The sequence below is a fragment of the Platichthys flesus genome, chromosome 15 (assembly GCF_949316205.1).
Source record: "Platichthys flesus chromosome 15, fPlaFle2.1, whole genome shotgun sequence".
NCBI classification, from domain to species: domain Eukaryota; kingdom Metazoa; phylum Chordata; class Actinopteri; order Pleuronectiformes; family Pleuronectidae; genus Platichthys; species Platichthys flesus.
In genome coordinates this window covers 9,453,193-9,471,748 of record NC_084959.1, presented here as the reverse complement: position 1 = coordinate 9,471,748, position 18,556 = coordinate 9,453,193, and the positions used below count along the sequence as shown (strand labels likewise).

The window sequence follows — 18,556 nt, the reverse complement described above, 5'->3', positions numbered from 1 at the left end:
CTCTTTGTTGATTTACACAAGTCATTTTTCTTCCGGGGGTTTTCCTCCCCTGCTCCTCCGTTCTACGCCCGATTTGCTGGTTTGATGACCCCGAGTCAATCATGAGGATTTAGTATAATAAACAAGCCAGTGGGCTGACATGGGAGCAGGACTCCGGGGCATTGGTTTGAATTCACGGCCGTCGCTGTTTATCTTTGTGCTGCTGCGCTTTATGCTGATCTCTGCAGGATGTGGAGTCAACAGTCCCCGAGTGTCTGCATTTAAATCAAGACAATTTTTTTTCAACAAGCATTTGACCATAAGTGCCCAATAGGATTGCAGAGTGGTAAGTCGAGAATATATACTTTATGATAATGTCTTTCCTAACTCTGTTTTTCTTTTCTAATACCTGTGACCTCTACCTTGCAGCGATGGGGCACACGTGGTCGGCTGCAGCTGTATGCAAGGAATGCTGAGGAAAAAGGCATTATTATGAAGAGCAGCAAGGCTATCTCAGGCAGTGCATTTACAAAAGGTTACTCGCCATACAAAGCACACGTGCAGCCCATGTATCACCTCGGGGCAGCTTTATATATTACACATGTATCCACAAAGGAGCTCTGACCTTGTGTGACTGTGTATATTGCATCTGCAGGCTACTGATAGCTCTCAACGAGCCTGCTCACCAATCCGCTGCAGAGCCAACGCCGCTGAGAGGTGAGTGAGTGTGAATCATCTTGGCTGCGGCGTCTCTGCCAGTGGATTCCCGGACATTTATTGTGGTGTAAATTCCGGGTACAGTGGCTCTAATTTGGATACAAAGGGCACGTGCACAAGCCGTCCACTCCTGCACAATGTTGACACTATAGTAAATGTTAGGAAACAAACCCTCGTGAAACCAAACACCATTAGGAGGCTGCAGAGCTGAATCAAAGCCATTATGCACTTATCTCTGTCCTGCACTGAGCTCTGTGAAAGGAAAGGTTGATTATTCACTTCTGCTGCAGCCCAGAACGAGAGGCTGTTATTTTTCTGGCCTTATTGAACGCCTCTTCCGCAAATGGTAAATGTTCTCTGCTGCCTCTGTGCTCTCTTCATTTGAAGATCTCTCTCTCTCTCTCTCTCTCTCTCTCTCTCTCTCTCTCTATTTCTTTTTAAAATGAGTGGGTTTTGGACTGTTTGCCAAACAGAAAAAAGAAAACTGAAAACATCAAATTACATACTTGAAACTAATGTGATAAAATGTTTCCATATTTCATATTGTTTTACTTCCCCGTGTCACAATAAATGTTTAATCAAGCTTTTAGCTTTTAAATCAGCAACCTCGGAGTAATCAGAGTAAAGTTAATTCTACACAACTTTTGATTTGTGGTTGAAACAGACGACACCTTCTGTCCATACTCGCTAGTTTATTCTTATTTGTGGAGGTCTTCTGAAAGCTGTTGTATACCCACAAAACGGAGCAGTACCACCAGGAATAATGGGAGGAATTTTACGAATGATTTTAGGGAAACGACCAAAGGACACAACAATAGCGAGGAGTTGGTAAAAACCACAGGCGTCTAAGGCTTAGGAACCTGGTGTCGGGATTTCTGGTCTCTGCTCCACCCTCTTGTGGATGTATTGCTTAACATCCAGGTCAACGTAAACAACACATGGGAGCAGAGACGATCATAAGAAAAGGACACATCCCTTTTCGCATGTGCAATCGATTTTTGGGATAATAGTCAGATGGTGCTAGTATCTATCTCCCTGTGAACGTTTTGCAGTACTGTTCTTAAGCGTTATTCAAGCACAGATGGTGCTTGATGAAATGTTGTAAAGCACCTTTATATTTGTAAATCTCTCGCCAGGACTTGACTATAACCACACATGACTATTCTGTGGTTGTGCTGATTGGATTACAACAATTTCTACACCTCTGTGATTAATCTCCCTGTAAGTTTTCAGCAATTTTGAAAACTCCATCAGCACCATTCAGTGAGCATTTTTCTTTGATTGTTATTCTTTATCCAGCATCTGCAGAGAGAAATGGGTTTAAGGAGAATCTACTTAACACAGGTGCCAAGGAGTCAGAAAAGAAAAAGAATAAATGCATAAAAACACCCTGCCGGGCTTGTAAAAGGTAGAATAAGTGGAGAAAGAATCAATAAGAACGCAATCATTTCAGCATTATTCTCCAAGTATATATCCAATTTATGGTTAAATAATATAAATAAAGAAATGTGGGTGTCAACAGAACAGAGCAGAGAAGTGTCAAGATATATAAGTTAAATAAGGCGAAGACAGCAGAGGGGGCAAAACAGCAATCAGCGTTTCCTAACGTAGGTTCAGTGACTGTGGGAGCAACAATGAAGCTGGAGTTATCGTCTTGGGGAACGGCCAAAGGGCTTTTACTCTGACATCAAAGCTGCAGAACAGGGAAAAAATACCAACAGAGGAGGACCATGCAAAACTGAAAGAGAATCGCTGAGTGCACGTTCTACTGCCGTGCTTTTGAGTTAGAGGGTCTCCGAAATATTACTAAAGCCTGTGTTGCAAATGTTCACCTGAGATCAGACGACGACCTCGACAAGAGAATATCAACCGGGGCAAAACACTTTCTCACAGCGCTCAGGTTTATTATTTGTGTTTGATTTTTCAACCGTGGGACCATATTGTCAGTTTCCACCCTGCTAAACACACCTGTGATTCCTGGCTGCTCCTCTTTTTCCCGAGCGCTCATTTGGGAGAGCGCTAATTTCCTCCCAACAAAAAGACACAATACCTGCAGTTACACACACATACTTACATGCATCTTCACTTCAACACCATCAACAGATTCACCACTCAAGATGTATGACTCCCCCTTTACTGTTGCCTCTCCGCAGCCCAACAGTTAACCTTGAGCATCATCCGATCAATAGCTGGTATTATTGCTCCCAAACTATTCCTTCGACTGGTTGTCAGACATAAAATGCGTTGACCAACCCGTCCTCAAACCTGCAGGCAGGCCCGTGGGTTGGTTAGTATAGCAATCTGCTCACTGCCCATCTGGTAAGTGAGAGAGCACACCCAAATCACAGTGGGATGGTTCCCCTTAGTACCAGTCATTAAGAGGTTAAATTAGTGCTGGGGCCTAATGGAGCAGCACTGGCTGAAGGTAGAGCTCCAGAAATGAGCACCTGTCCCACCTAACTGCTGAATTCATCAACTTAAGCACATTATTCTAAACGTTTTGGATTCAGACCTCGGTGCTTTCGCCGCAGTTTGAAGCGCGACATGGACCAGAAAAATAAGTTGCGGGAGGTTGCCATGGAATCCAGCAATTCTGACGCCGATGCCCCCGGTAACATTAGCGCTGGAATTTCTGATTGCGGGTCTTAATAACGTGGAACATGCCCGAGAGCTCAGCTGCCGCTCAGACCTAAATGTGAAAGGCCATTACGGCTGTTTCAGATGCTCCACCCGGAGCCGGGTCTGGGCACATGGGCGAGTGAGCAATTATCAATTTGTCTGTGGCTGAAACACTTTTATCCTGATGTGGAGAGGCTGAGTGGCTGTGAGCTTCAGGATGTAAACACTGGTGACGATAAGCTGTGGATTACAAAGGATTGATTGGTGTTCCCTGTATATAGCAGTTGTTCAGCTTAACCAAGCAAGTTAACTTAATTATAAACTATAAATAAGCATTAGCATAAAAAACACCAAATGCTAATACTGACAATGAAGACATGTTTTACATTTTCAAGGTAGAAAGAGTAGGAGCATGAGAAACAGTGTAAAGGTCAAAGTTGTTTGAGACATTAATAATCTTTTCTCTGCGTGTATTCATAATGAGCTACAGATATAGGTCCTGTTGTTTCTGGTGTGGGTGTCTGGGAAACAGACAGAGAGAACACAGAAGCTGAAACCAAAAGGGAAAAGTCTAGACGGACAGCAGGACTTACGGAAAGCCGTGTAGAACTCATGCAGGCTGAGCTGGCCGTCGTTGTTGTAGTCGTCGTAGCGCAGCAGGTCCTGCATGGTGCACTCCAACAAGCTGTCCTCCAGGTGCTCCTTCATGGAGATCTAACACACACACACACACCAGGTAATAAACCATATGTCAGAACATAAAACCATCTTGATAAATAACCTGTGTTGAGACATTGACACATTATCAAACACAGGTAGGAAATTACTGCCCTTTATCGTATATAGCATTTTCTTATCAATTCTCTCCTAGCTTTATCTTTTTTATTTTTATCATCTGTATGATAGACCCACAATATGCATGTTCGGTATAAATGTAAATATGACATTTTACATAGGACACCACACGTATTTCACGTTTCAGTGTTGTTCTAATAGGGTAGCCTCGGCCCTTTATGAATATAAAGAGTCCGGCACAGCCTGTCCCCTGAAGTAGCCCGATGGGAGAAATCACAGAATCCTGTAAATACATCCAAACAGTACATGTTTTGCAGTATTTTATATTACACACAGAGAATACAACATAAAGCTTTCAAATGTTACACGTTGTAGAAGAAGAGATCAATGAGTTTCCAGCAAGAGCAACAGTGATTCGAAATAAACTGCATAACTGAATATAATTAGCATAATGTTCAGCGGGAACTTTTCATTCCAACGATAAACGGAATAAGATTTTTCCTTCAACAGTCAAATGCACATAAACACCTGAAAGTGGCTCATTGTGAGAGTAATTTCATTCTGTTTAGAGGGAGTCGTTTAAATATGTAATCTGTCATCTAAGTTCTTGTTTGTGATTGCCTTCCATCTCTATCTGGAGTGCACACTGCACCTGAGTTGATTCAAAGACGTTCCCCTGGGAGGAGGCGCCACTCTCTCCGCCGTTGTTTGTCATTTTGTTGGGGCCCTCTCCTCCAGCCCGCTGCAGCTTTCTCAGGGGAGCCATCCCTGCGTCGGTGATGTGAAGCAGTTTTGACGAGATAAACAGAAAGCTCAGCGTCTGTTCCAAAAAATTTCAATCGCACTAAATTCTGTGAAAGCGAGGAGGCCACTGCTTAAAGTGCCAAACTCTCAGCGCATCAGAATCTTTGTTGCTTGTGCTGGAAGGCCGGGTTCTGGAGTGATGGGGGAACATTTCACCAGGACACCTCATCAAATGGTTTTCTTTTTTTTCTTGTTTGGTAATTTTCATCGAAGAATATAAACCTGGCAAAAGTCAAAATAATAAAAATGTATTTTAATACAGAATATACAGAATCTGTTAAGACATTTGATCTGACGATCTATGCACACTTTATTCTCCTGTTCATGTCTGACACATGCTCGGAAGATTAGGTCACAAGACATGTGTAACTCAGAATGCTCATTCTGCAAAAGATGATTCATTTCCATGCATTTTTTTATGTACATATAAGGAATGAAACAGGTCAATAATATATCATGATCTATGCCTCATGTGTAATAGATATTTCTCCAGAGACTTTTATAAACCCTGCATGTTTGTCTGGGTCAATATTTTCTCAAATGCATGCTGAGAAGCTTCCACCAACAACGCTGCCTTGAATAACCCTGACTTCCATCTTCATACACATTCTTTCATATAATTATTTCTTTTCCCTTTTATATACATTGTTAAGCTGTTTTTTAGGCCAAAATGTTAAGAAGACTATCCCGAGGTAACTTCCATGTTTATAATTCCTTCAACTGAGACTTTCCAAGTCTATAAATATAGCCCCGGTGCTTGCTTATCGCTCCCAATTGATTCTATATGGAGCCGCACATGTGACATGGCAGATTAAGGGATGCCTACAGCCGACCGCAAATACGTGTTGACTGGCTCAGACTGATCTCTCCTTGGGCATTTCAATAAAATAGTTTAAACCCAAAGAAAAGGAATTTAGCCTCCGAGCCCGTCTGTGTCACATTCCACACCAGAGACCGTCTGCGGCTCGGATGACTGAAATCCATCTGTGCATTGCTTTGAATCTTAAAAGCATTATCTCGCCGAACGTATGAATTCCTACAGAATAAGAACGTCTTATCTGCAGACTTCCTGGCAACATGTCAGCATTAGTAATTGCCGGCTGTGATTGATCAAAATCTTTTGTTGGATCTTTAATGCAGCTCTGGCAGAAGCCGCTTTATTATTCATTTTCCCGGAGCTGGAACTGGGTCAGAAATCACTCAATCTTCTTAATTTAAGAAGAGGACGGAGCGTGTTGTCGCTTACAACTGCTCAGAGATGACAAAAGACGTTTTGTGGTGCTTTATATTCAGATGGCAGATTCAGTCACTCTCTTTCAATGTTCATTTTAAACCAAAAAGGGGCAGAATATGGAAAATATTACAAACGCCAGCATGTGTTGCAACTCTTGGTGTTTCAGTCTGAACTGACTAACATGGCTCACTGCATCCTGGCTGAAGTGACTGACATCATGGCATTGGTTGGGAGGAATCTAATCAACAATTATCACTGATGTCCACCAGATGATGCCCGCAATGATTTCATTTCCCCGTCCGGAGAATATCAATATCCTATCATTTCCCCCGTCTCCCCTCTGTTTCCAATCAGATCCTGGTGGGAAGATAACCTCAGAAAACATTTTCCATTGTTAAACGCGATGATTAATTGTTCCAGGTCACGTGCAGCAAAACTCCATTTTATAGTCAAACCAACATTTTGTCGCAACTGTTGTGAAGAGGCACACGAAAGAGGAAATAATAAGAATTGCCATCATAGTTGAAAAAAAGATTTTATGTGACTGTTAGAACTATTTTCGGCAACAGGCCGATAATACTCTTCCTCCGATGATGTTTTACTTTACACTCACATAAACAAGCATGAACCAAATTATTTGCTGTGGCAACCCTTTGTCTTTTAAACAGCACCCTGACTCCTCGGTAAACTTGCTCATTCTTTAATGGACTCAGCAGATTTGTCGGTTCCCAGCGTCTTGGAGAACCTGTCCCTCCGTGGACTGAGGCTGTCTCGGTGTCTCTTCATGTTCAGCCAGACTGACTCCATGATGGGGAGATCAGGGCTCTGTGGGGGGGCCCAACCATCTGCTGGAGGACACCTTGTTCTCCTCCTTGCTGAAGATAGCTCTTTATGACTCAGGGCGTAACATAGTGTGCATTTTAATGCTGCAGAATGCAACCGATCAGGCACCTCCCTGACAATACTGCGTATAGATGGATGTAAAGGTTTTGCACAGTACCGTATTTTCCAGGAACATTGCTTCCTTGTGCAGAACTCCTATTCCACCTGAATCCTTTATCATTCCATCTATATATTCATCAGTTTCAGCTTGATACCCACCTTTTCCAGCTCATCACCGACCAGCCGCCCGTCCTTGTTCACATCCAGGTATTTGAACATGGTGTCCACCATCGCTCGCTTCTCATCCATGTCTCTCTGCTGGCTCCGATCTCCAGTCCTCAGCACTTTAGGCTGCATATCCAGAAGCATGCTCTTCAGCCTGTTGTACTCCGACATGGTGCAGGCGTTGACTGCAAGAGCAAACACACAGATATGAAAGAAAGGGCTTTTGATTAACCTCAATTATATGAGCCAAAGCCTTCAGATTAAAGCTGTAAATTGGATTTAATGTGTTTGTGTGCTTTTCAAAGGGAAGAAGGGAAAAGAGGGGTGCATAATGTGTGTATCTGTGCATGCATGTGTGCATCCTTGAGTGTTTGCTCATTTAAAAAATGTTAGTTTTTGTTGGCATAATTTGTCTGACAGCTTTGCAGTGCAGGGGGTCCAATTAATTACAAGTAATCCTTGAATCCACATGAAAACAAAAGGTAAACATCCTCATTTAGACCCTCTCAAGCTTCATGTCCCTCTTTACGATGGGATTAGAGCTCATGTTTCAAAACCTGATTGGGCGTAGAGCTGCAGATTCTCTGCGAGCCTCTGCTCCACGAGGATGCGCGGAGGAAACGAGAGACAACTAATTAATCCCAGGCAGCCCTCTGCATTTAGTCTTCACACTGGAAATCAATAATTATGCAAAACAAGTCTGTCACATGCTGTGAGGGACGTGATACCAAGAAAGAGGAGGCAAGGCAAATAAGCGTGAGATGCAGAGTGAGAAAACGAGGTATTCATTTTCTCTCCTCCCTCGTCCCTCCTTTGCTTCAGTACCGACGTGAAGGCGGGGGGGAGCCGGGCTTACGTGCCAGCTAGAAACATGGTGATGAAAGAACAAATAAGGAAAACATCCTATATGAATAAATCATTAGGTGACGTCTCCGCCCGATCACTGCGGGGCGGGAGACCCCCCTCTGAGCGTACATGGGGATGGTTTTTCCTTATTTCCTAATCTCCTCCAACAACTCACACAAATATCACGACAAACGAATGCAAAACGAGGGGAGATGACAAAGCTCAACAACAATCTGGAAGTTTAGTCTCAGCATCACATTTTCGGTACCGGGCGCGGAGGAGTCGGGAGAGCTGCCCGAGCACATTTAGCAAAAACTGTCACTGCCCCGGAGCCAGCGAGGCTTCAAGTAGGCCACAACACACGACAACGTCTCCTGCTGTGCTACTCTGTGATCGAGCACATACATACATTAAACATGCACGTAGTTTTATGCTTATGCACACACTCGCAGACTCAAAAATGTTTCCTTGTGTGAAAAATGTGTCCCCATTATTAGGTCCTCAACAAAACTGCACGCTCCCTTTTTAATCTTTTGAGTCTCGACACCGGGACAGTGAGTGAGGCCCCGAGTGAGGAAAGCAAACACAACTTGTTTTCACCACATGCGCTGCTCTGTGTGTATCAAGGTGTTGGGCTACTACAGGCCACCAGAAGAGCTCTGATGCTTCCTGCAATGGCTATGATCCTTCCCTCACCTTGACCAAGTGATTATGGGTTTGTGTTCACTTCAGCAGACCTTAACCTCAAGGGCAAAAGATTACTAACTAACAAGGGGCCTTTTGGTGAGATCTTGGTGAGATCTTTCCCGTCAAGCTCAAACACAGTTAAAGAACTAAGTTGGTTTTACAGTGTTGTGCTACGCTTTCATTTCAGACTTTTGGAGCAGTTTCTTTGGAAAATCCTGTTGCATTTAAATTAACTGAATAGTAAATTAAACTGTAAGTGAAACTAAATTAGTTTTGTGCTGAGAAACCTCAAATTGCACAGATGGCACCGAAATGGCCAATTTGGTGATGACGCGTAAACATGTCTATTAAAACCTCTTTAACTGTTGATTGCTGCACTTTATTAGCACATATGTGTTGTTCATAGGTTGAGCTTTAGATTGCAGGAGGTTTAGAGCATTAATACATGATTACATAGGGGATCTTCACTCTAAAAACTATTTTGGCTGAAATTATATCGTTCACTTATGCTGTGTTCCATTTTCCTGTATTCTGCCCCAGTAACATCTATACTGATGCTTACAACTCTGAAGAAACCCTGCGAGGGTTGTCTTTATACAGATACCAGGATTATTTATATACACCTTGTACTTGCAGAGATATACTCAGAGATACACTTGTTTCGGGCATGCCATTTCCATGGTGCCTGAGAAGAAGGTAAACAATGTCATTTTCAGGAACAACTTGGAAAATTGTGGCATCCCAAATTATTTAAAGCGAGTGTTTCATAACGCTAGAGGCTAATATTGTTTGTGAAGAGAAGATAAATGTTTGTGATTCCAAACCAGGGAAATTCACAAGAAAAACATCAACAACCAGCAACTTCCCAGACATCTATACCACTCAACATAAATCCAGATTAACACAAAAGACAACAACATTTTAAAAGGAATCACACATCTGTAGTTCACGTGTATATTCAGGCTTCCACAAATTGGTGCTGTCACTTTAGTAACTGTCTCTTCATCAGGAGTAGATGACTTTGTCTTGATGGATCAAAAGACACAGACAAGAGAGTGGAACTTGCATTAAGCTTAGTGCTATTCAGATCCAGTAATCATGTACAGCTATAACAGTGTTGTACTGTTTTCCTTGGTGCCCGGACATCAATGCAGAAGACAATGAGTGATGAAAGGAAGCCCCTCAATCCAATGAATCTCAGTTATCAATGACAAACACACAGTCTGCTCCACGCTGGCTGCGCGTCTACGCACTACAGGACACAGACTCTCACCCAAACAGCGAAGACAATGTGCACTCGTCTCTCTCTCTACGAGCAGGCAGTCAAGTCAAGGTCTTGGCTAAATCCCTGTTCAATGTTATTCCTGCGACGGGAATGAGGCGTGAGAAGGATCAGACATGAGGGATCATCACCTAGCTGTCATCTCCGTCCCCGCTCTGGAAGGACAGAAATAAATTAACAACCCCCCCCCCCCCCCCCCCACGCTGATTTAGATCTTGTCATATATTGAGAGAACAATCCTCTCTCGGCTCAGACTGTCTCTGCCCCCACAAAAATATATCTATACATATATTGTGACAGGATATTTGAAAGGAGAGTCTACTTGTTTTACACGTGAGACTGGAATTACAAGTCTGGAGGTTGTGTGCCTCTGTCAGTTCCCATCCAGGTCTCTCCAGACTCACGTATCAGGGTTTCTGCGGAGGCCTCAAAATGTCTTAAATATGTTAAATATGTTGAAATGGTTAATATGTTTAAGTTTAGGTCTTAATTATTTTAAAGTTAATTTACTGTTACCTCCACCAAACTTTTAACAAATTCTTGAGGAGAACTGTTTTGCACGTAGTTTGTAATGTCTAATGTGTGTTGTAGTTCTTTCTTAAAGATACAGATTAGCACACCGTAATAGAACTACAAGACCAAAATGAAACTGATTGCTATGGTCCCTGGTTATTCTCTATTCTGATTCTTCAATTGAAGGAAGTTTAAGTAAATCCGGGACACAGATATCCCTTCATATCTGTTATGGGTCTTGATTTTGTTCATCATGGTCTTGAAAAGACTTAGATTTAGCTGTAAATGTAGTTAAGACATTGAAGGAATTTGATTAAAAGGGTATTGAAGTCAATTTCATCAGAATATTTAAATTAATTGATTGAGTTACAGCTAAAAGCATGTTTAGCGACGTGACACTGATTTTGACCTTTGACCCCCGAAGTCTAATGAGTTCATCTTTAATCCGACTGGACGTTCATGAGTATGAAGTACAAAAGCATGATGCCTCTGTTCACGGCTGTCACTGGAGAATAGGTTGATTCTCTATCAGCACTTATGTCAGAGGAAACCCATACGACCAACAGAGGCACTGACAGAGGTTGATTAAGGTCACACATTTCCTCAGTGCCCTCACAACCTGTTTACCCCTCCAGGAACATCTCTCATTCCCTGTCCATGGTGAGAGAGGCGGCGCTACACCTGGATGTTGCAGTGAATCTTTGCCGAAGTGAACGTCCTCAGAGTCGGTCTTTCACATTCTGCTGAGCACAGCAGCTGCAGCAGCGGCACAGAAATATCTGTCTGTATTACAGTGAAGCCGTCCCTGACTCAAACACAGTTTTATTGTTCTAGGGGGACCGCAACTCTCTTCACTGCACGTTTGAAATGTTAGCCCGCTTAAGTGAGTGATCCGCAGCCGCTCGCATCACGGACGCCCAATGTCCCGGAGATGGAGCTGCTCTCCACCACTCAAAGCATCCGCCATGCTCGCACTTTATAAATGTCAGACGGAGGGGATAACAAACAGAGGAGCAGAGAATAAAGTGCCTCCATGCTAGAGGGACTGAATGAAAGGACAAAGAGTCACAGACATTTAAAGGGGGTTTATTCAAAAGAATAGGGACAATCAACAAAAAACTGATCCTTGTACAGTTATAGAGGAAGGTTTATGTTTAAGATTCCCAAGCTTCCGTGTAAAAAACATATTTAAAATCCAGTTTACTGTGTGACACACTCTGGCCTAGCCAGTTATTGGATAATCGATACAATTGTGGAATAACCAGCAGCTTATCTGGATCCTCCTGCTTAGAGTGATAGCGGATACAAATTCCCGTTTCCTTCCTTTTCCCCTAACACTTTGAAATGGTTGTACATTGAGAGCTGTGGAGGCTCGATGACGGCCTGGGGCTTCAGACTCTCGCTCTTGCAGCAGTTGTCTGTTACGACATGATGAGGCTTAAGTGACAAAAAACAGGAGCTGGAGTCTAATTGACGTGGAGAATCCTGATTTTAGTTCAGTTGCTGTCACAGCTTCATAAGCTTTGTGAACTTTAGTGAAACCGCTTTTTTAGTCTTTAAGGGTGGAATCACCACCACCAAAACACTGAACTGGGAGACAATGACTGAACTGGGAGTCCTGACAAGGTCGCAAGTGAGCTAACTCCACTTGTGTCTCTGGAATTGAAAACTAGTTCCAGGCTAGACTCACTCAAGGTTAGGGCTAGGATTGCCTTTTATAAAACTAACCCCTATATTCCCCTAGTGTGTCACACGTGACAGAGGAACCCAATTTGATGTTGAAGGTGAACAGAGAATAAAACAAAACATGCAATTCGAGTGAAGAACATTTTAAAGTAGTCTGGTCTTTTTAAAACTAAATAAATGGGTATTTTGGGGGTTTTAAATTTGTAAAAAACTCAAACTAAGCCTTCAAAAGAGGAAGGCTTACTTTATTTTAAGGCATGAAACTTTAAACATGGTGAATACCTTTTTCCAGCACTATAAATCATCCAGGTCTGACATGACAAAAAAAGATTTCTTTATAGCGGAGCATGACCCAGTGCTGCTGAGGCATCAAAACGGATTTGTTGCTGGTCCGCTTCAATCTTCGCTTGCCAGAACAATTTGTTAAGAATTTGCGGTGGAGCAATTCAAACGTTAAAGAGCAGCTGTACATCCACTGCAATTCACAAGTGTATGAATCATAAAAAAGGAAGAAAAAAAATGTTCGCAAGAACTTATTGGATGAATTCTTAGCTCCGGCTAAAAGACGCGAGGGAGTGAAGGGAAATCCAAAGGCATCAATTCTTCAGATGATGAAACGTCCCTACACTGCCCTCCAGGATGTAAAAAGTGCTCTGTGTTAAATTTATGTCTGCCTGACCTCCTCTGGCTGAAATGATGGGATTATTTACTGCCATGCTGTCTGTGTGGCGCTAATATGCAATGGTGATGGACCTCCCTTCCAGATAATTATGAATTTGATGGACACTCTTTGCTCCTGAGGGCAGCAGGGTCTGAGAGAGCTGAGCCAATCTTGGAGGGGTGACACAAGTCGCAGGAGAGCCTCATATTGCATAATCGCCGTTGGCAGCTGTTGAAATCGGCTTACTGCGAGCGTCATAGTCTATCCAGAGCTGCCTCTGTCACTGCTGTGACTGAAAACGCTTAAACCTGTAACTTTCTCTGTTTTGTTATCCGTCCTAAAGTTTGCTCAACTTACAAGGAAATGCACGTCAAGCACATTGTGGGTTGTGGGCTACCTTTATGCAGCAAATGACTAATCAATGAATTATTGTCATTATCAATAGCCACTGGGATGGGATATTTTTGGATCAATGGCAATCAGCATTATCGTCTTTGATTTTACTTTCAATGGCTCCTTCACAATAAAACTCACCTCCTGATTTATTGAGCTGGCAGTTTCAAAATCAAGAGGCTGCAGCAGAAAATGTTCAGTTTTTACACAGCTCGGACTGTATGAGGGCTGTGGATGAACAGACATGTTTCAAATTACCAATTGTAATGCTGAAGCACGTACATACACTGTTTCCTGCAAATGTGATGGAGGTGCAGGTAATATGAATCAGCTCAGGAAAAGGAGGATAATAAGCAAGCGGGCAAGTTACTTAACAGGAATAAATGCAAAGACGTTTGCAGGGAAAAAACTGCATAAATATAATAAATGCCAACTGAAATGATAAGAAACCTGATGACGTCTAATTCAGACACTGCAGCATGAGGAGGAATGAAGAATTCAGTAGCATTTATTAAAACGAAGGTTGCATTGGAGAGTACTCTGCAGCTGAGGACCCTGCTCCAGATGAAATCCATGCAGCATGCGAGACATTCTGCAGGAAGTGCAATAAAAAAAAAAAAAAACACAGACATTTATTTCCATAAATATGAAACCATGGCACAAACCCAGCCATTATTCAGAAACAGCTTGCACAGCATCCATCTACAAAGAACAGCAGGAGCAGGCTGGGGGGGAGGTGGAGGAGGTTTGCCGCAACCTGGGTCAACAGCAGCAGCAGCATGAATGATCAGTAGAGTGAGCGTGTGAGCTGTCAAGTTATAAAGACCTGGCTGGCTGTTTGGATGTGACGGGGGGGGGCCGGGAGGAGTCAGCTGATAACATCGGCCGTGCGCTTTTTCACCACTGACCACGAATGAAGTATCAGAGCACCGGGTTACGGAAGTGTTCTCGGGAAGTTGTTATTGGCAGTTGGGGAAATAATCCCGTATCGAAAGCATTCGAAAGTGATTTATGGCCCAGAGTGACTCCCACATTTCTGAACTAACACATGACCCCGGCTGATTTAAAACGACGCCTCTAGATATCCTGAGTACAGGAAAACTGTCTGCCGGTTCCCCCCCGCCATACATTCAGCAGAATGGATCTGTGTGCGCTCGCGGAGCCTTATCAGAGCGCGTGCAGCTTGGCACAGACTAAACGAGAGACCCATTGCCACACCAAAGATATTGGCAGCGCAGTGAAGCTGAAATTGTACAGTAGCAACCCCCCCCTCCCCGCCCCTCCCCTCCCCGCCTGCCTGTCTGTGTGCAAGCCTATCGTCTAGAGCTGGCTCCTCAAACTGCACATCAGCACTATATCTCCTCCTCGCGCCTCCTCTGGATCCAACTTTGTCTCCCTCGTACTTACTCACTCTCACAGACAATCAAATCAGTCCGACGCAAAAGCGTAACTCGCCGGGACAGCGCCGAGTCACATGGACCTCGGAGTAAACTCTGTAGTTAATATAGAAAATATTGCTAATATCAACATGGCTGCTGCTGTTGTTTCAATAATTACTGTTGTGAACCCCCAGTTAGACGAGTAATAATTCTGTACACAGTGTCAGTATTGATCACAAGGTAATTGTTTTCCAATCCAAGTGAAATTGATTTACTCAGCAGGCACACCTGGTTTTTAGTACCGAATAAAAGCTGTATTTGCAGTGAAGTTTTCCCGTGATCATTTAAGGGAAAGTATTCCATGCACCGTAACTACAGAAATCCTTCATCTCGCAGTATGAAATATCTTGCAGCTCAGACATAAGAGTGCAAATAAGGAGGTGCACATTGTTCACGTGTCAGTGGCGACGGAGGCCGAGACGCAAAGAGCTGAGAGAGGCGGCCGTTTCAAAACAGCTGGCAGCCGACAGCCAAATCATTAGCAGCGCACTATCTCTAATCTCTAATAGCTAGTTCACGGGTCATTCCATTCTCCTTTCAGACACCCCTCCTAAATAAACTAAACAAAAAATAAGTGGCTGTTGAAGTAATACATAACATTATGCCTTTTGTTTATCTGTGTTGATGTGGGAGGGATCTGAGTAAAGCTCCTACTCCTGTCAAGGCCCAACAGTCCCGTGAGTTATAGAGACTTTATTCAGTCTCATCCAAAAGCCTCCATTAGCTGGTTTTTCCTTTTTTTTAAAAGCTTTTTCCAAATGAAATGTATTATTCCATCACTGCAGTCAATGCTCTTTAGTATTTCCTGCTCTGCGGCCAAATCCCCAATCATCCCCTTGGCTTTACCACTTGGCCTTACCCCTCTGTTTTGCACGCAGCTGCATAGAGTGTGGCCTTGTTCTTTTGGGACTGGTGGAGTGGTGGTCATCTAGCTAGCCCTCCAAGTGGGGTTCCAAATGGAGAGTTTTCAGATAGTGATGCCAAACAGAGCAGTAGCGTAGCGGTAAGAAAAAAACCCTCCATAATCCAAAACTCTGGGTAGGGGCCGAGAGGCAGGAAAGCTGGGTTCGGGCCCACACTTTCCAGGCTCACCATATGTGATTTCTCACAAATTGCGGCCCAGTCAAACAGAAAATTGCCTCCAATCTGCATGCTGCTTTGGCCGGAGCAGCAGCCGCAGCACACTCCAGCCTAATGGAGACTCGAGAGGCTCTTTCCGATGAACTGCACGATGACCTGTAGGAGCCGCGCGGCAAATAAAAGAGAGTGGAGTTTGTTCCACCGCGGGGTCAACAGCAGCAAAAAGGAAATAAGCAGATCTCTCAAAACAGAGACAGAATATAAACACAGTTGCACTTGAACCCTTCAGCCCATGTGAGGCAGATTTAGCCAAAGAAAATAATTACAAAGCCACCACTCCTGCTAATGGATTGAGACTGGGAACAAGCTCAGGTGTTGATTACATTTTCAGCATCCCTCCTTCCCCCTCTACTACACCTGCAGTGTAAGTTACAGTGAGCTCAGGGCCCTTTCGTGGCTCTTGCTGAGGCTTGCAAGCTGCTGCCTGACGATCCCACGAGTATACAGTTTTTAAATTGCCTGGGCGTGGGGACCGGAGTAGATGGCCGCCTCTGGCTGCATGTGGCTCAGCTGAACCCCCCACCGCTGACATTACCCCGCACAAATACCACAGTGACCTTGTAGGGAAAGTTTCAGAAGGCGCAGAAAATAAAAATTGGCATTTCTAAGTAACACAAAGTGGAAGTTTCACTGAAACAGGTAAACGCTATGCTATTTCTGAACTTGCCCCACAACCCTTCCCTCACCCTACTCCGACTCTCTCCCAAGACTACCACCTCCACCAGTGGCTTCAAGTCCCCAGTCAGCCTTAACACTTGCTTCCGTTACAGCGCCCACCACATCCCACTCATCCACTCCACTTGGCAGTAGACTCATCATTGGTCTCCACAGCCTGATAACATCCCAGCATGTCCAACCAGGAAAATGGGTTATGTGAAAACAAACTGTTATCGATATCCGGTGGGTCCAGGTGGATGGATGGTGGCACTTGTCTTCGCAAAACAAACAAGGAGCCAGTGAGGCAATAGTTTCCTCTACTCCGGTCTGGATAGGTAACAGAAAGAGGATGGTGTCCACTGCTCAGTCATCAAACCCAACCAATGTGTGAACGATCCATACTCTCCACTTCCCAGCTGCTCAGTGCCCCATCGCTAATTCTACAAAACTCCTTCTGCTGAGTATGTGATCTCTTACCAACAAGTCATTTATATTTAATTACCTTATTGTCACTTATTGTCTCGATTGTATGCTTTCACCTGAAACTTGACCAGATGATTGTAGCAGGGTAATTTCATGACTGCCTTCTGACCTGATCGGAAAGATTGCAGTTAAAGATCTCTAAAGTATGTGTCAATGGTGATCACACGGACAACATCATTCTGTGAACAATCTGTAATCGACTTCCAGGGCTCTCTGACAAAAGACAACTTCAGTGAGTTTCGTTCTGTTCTGTCGACAGATCGTGACTGAAGATTTTAACATTGACATCGATCGTCCCGAACACAAAGCGGTGAAGGAATTCTGTCGTGTACCTAAAGATGACAACACACTGCTGCAGCCACTCGGAAACGTTTTCGCAAGACTGTCAACATCCAAAGCCATCAATACCGAAACTCAGAAGTGGATGTACATATGCATTCGTATTCTCCCACCTGCTGATTTCACACACTGTCAACCTGCTTTTCCCTAAAAAAGGTTTTTTAGTTGCTTGGAAGCAGATGCGCTGGAAAATGATTGCTCTCTTCTTCAGGCACTTTTCAACATCACTGAAAGTACCGTTGTTATGTGCCTTCGAAAAGAAGCAACCTGAAGTTTGGACCAATCTCTAATCTTTTAAGGATAAATGCTAAGAGAGCTTTTATGATTCATCTCAACTGTTCTAAATGTCACTGGCCTTTTTATAGAGATTTCAGCGTGGTTTCAGAAGACAGCACAGCACTAAGACAGGAGTGTTAAAGACGCTAAATGGCTTTCACCTAATGAGGAATTCATGTAATACTTAGTTGTTGGTGCCGGTTGATCTTAGTGCAGCTTTTGTGAAACACAGCTAAAATCACAGATAAAGAGCTGGGTGACTCAGTGGAGAGGTGTGTTGGGTTATCACTGCTCAGCTGAGAGGGGGAATTCAAATATTTATTTTCTGTCTGAGTTCAAAAAAAGATTTGGTCAAACTATTATTCCCAAGGATTAATAATGAACGTCAAGGCTCTTGTTTGGTCAGGGTTAAGAAAAATGGTTTTAGGCACTAAACTGGATTAATGACACTTAAAAAGATCCCTGCGGTAGAAGTCACATGCTTACACAGCAAAAGGTTTTGAAGAGATAATAACAGTATGAGGCCACTTCATCCTTTTCTCTTGTGGCTCTGATCATGCCGTTATTGACAACATATTTATTATGATTAATATACGTTTTTGTACTGAGAAGTACAGGTGCCTGTTTTAAATGAATGGGTAAAAACTGTGGCCTCCACTAATCCCCAATATGGCCACAAAATTAGCAGGTAATGCAAAACTTTATTAGCTACAATTATGAAAAGATGGTGTATATTTGAGACTAATTTAATCTATTTTAATGGTACTAACCATAGCTTGGATATTGACATCATTGCACATCTTTCTAAAATGTGGAGATCAAAATGAGAGATCTAAAAACATTTCTTAGATAATTCATCAAATTACCACTTTTACAGTTACTGCTGTTTGCAGACAAAA

General features: G+C 43.3%; 1 protein-coding gene across 1 annotated transcript in view; it reads right to left on the bottom strand.

Moving 5' to 3' along the window:
* Positions 1-18,556, bottom strand: part of fstl4 (follistatin-like 4) — a 187,864-nt gene that overhangs the window by 55,265 nt on the left and 114,043 nt on the right. Inside the window, exons 5-6 of the mRNA XM_062405405.1 lie at positions 7,250-7,440; positions 3,909-4,029 (exon numbers count right to left, since the gene is read on the bottom strand). Of these exons, the coding sequence (XP_062261389.1) occupies positions 3,909-4,029; positions 7,250-7,440 (312 nt within the window). The remainder of the gene's footprint in view (positions 1-3,908; positions 4,030-7,249; positions 7,441-18,556) is intronic.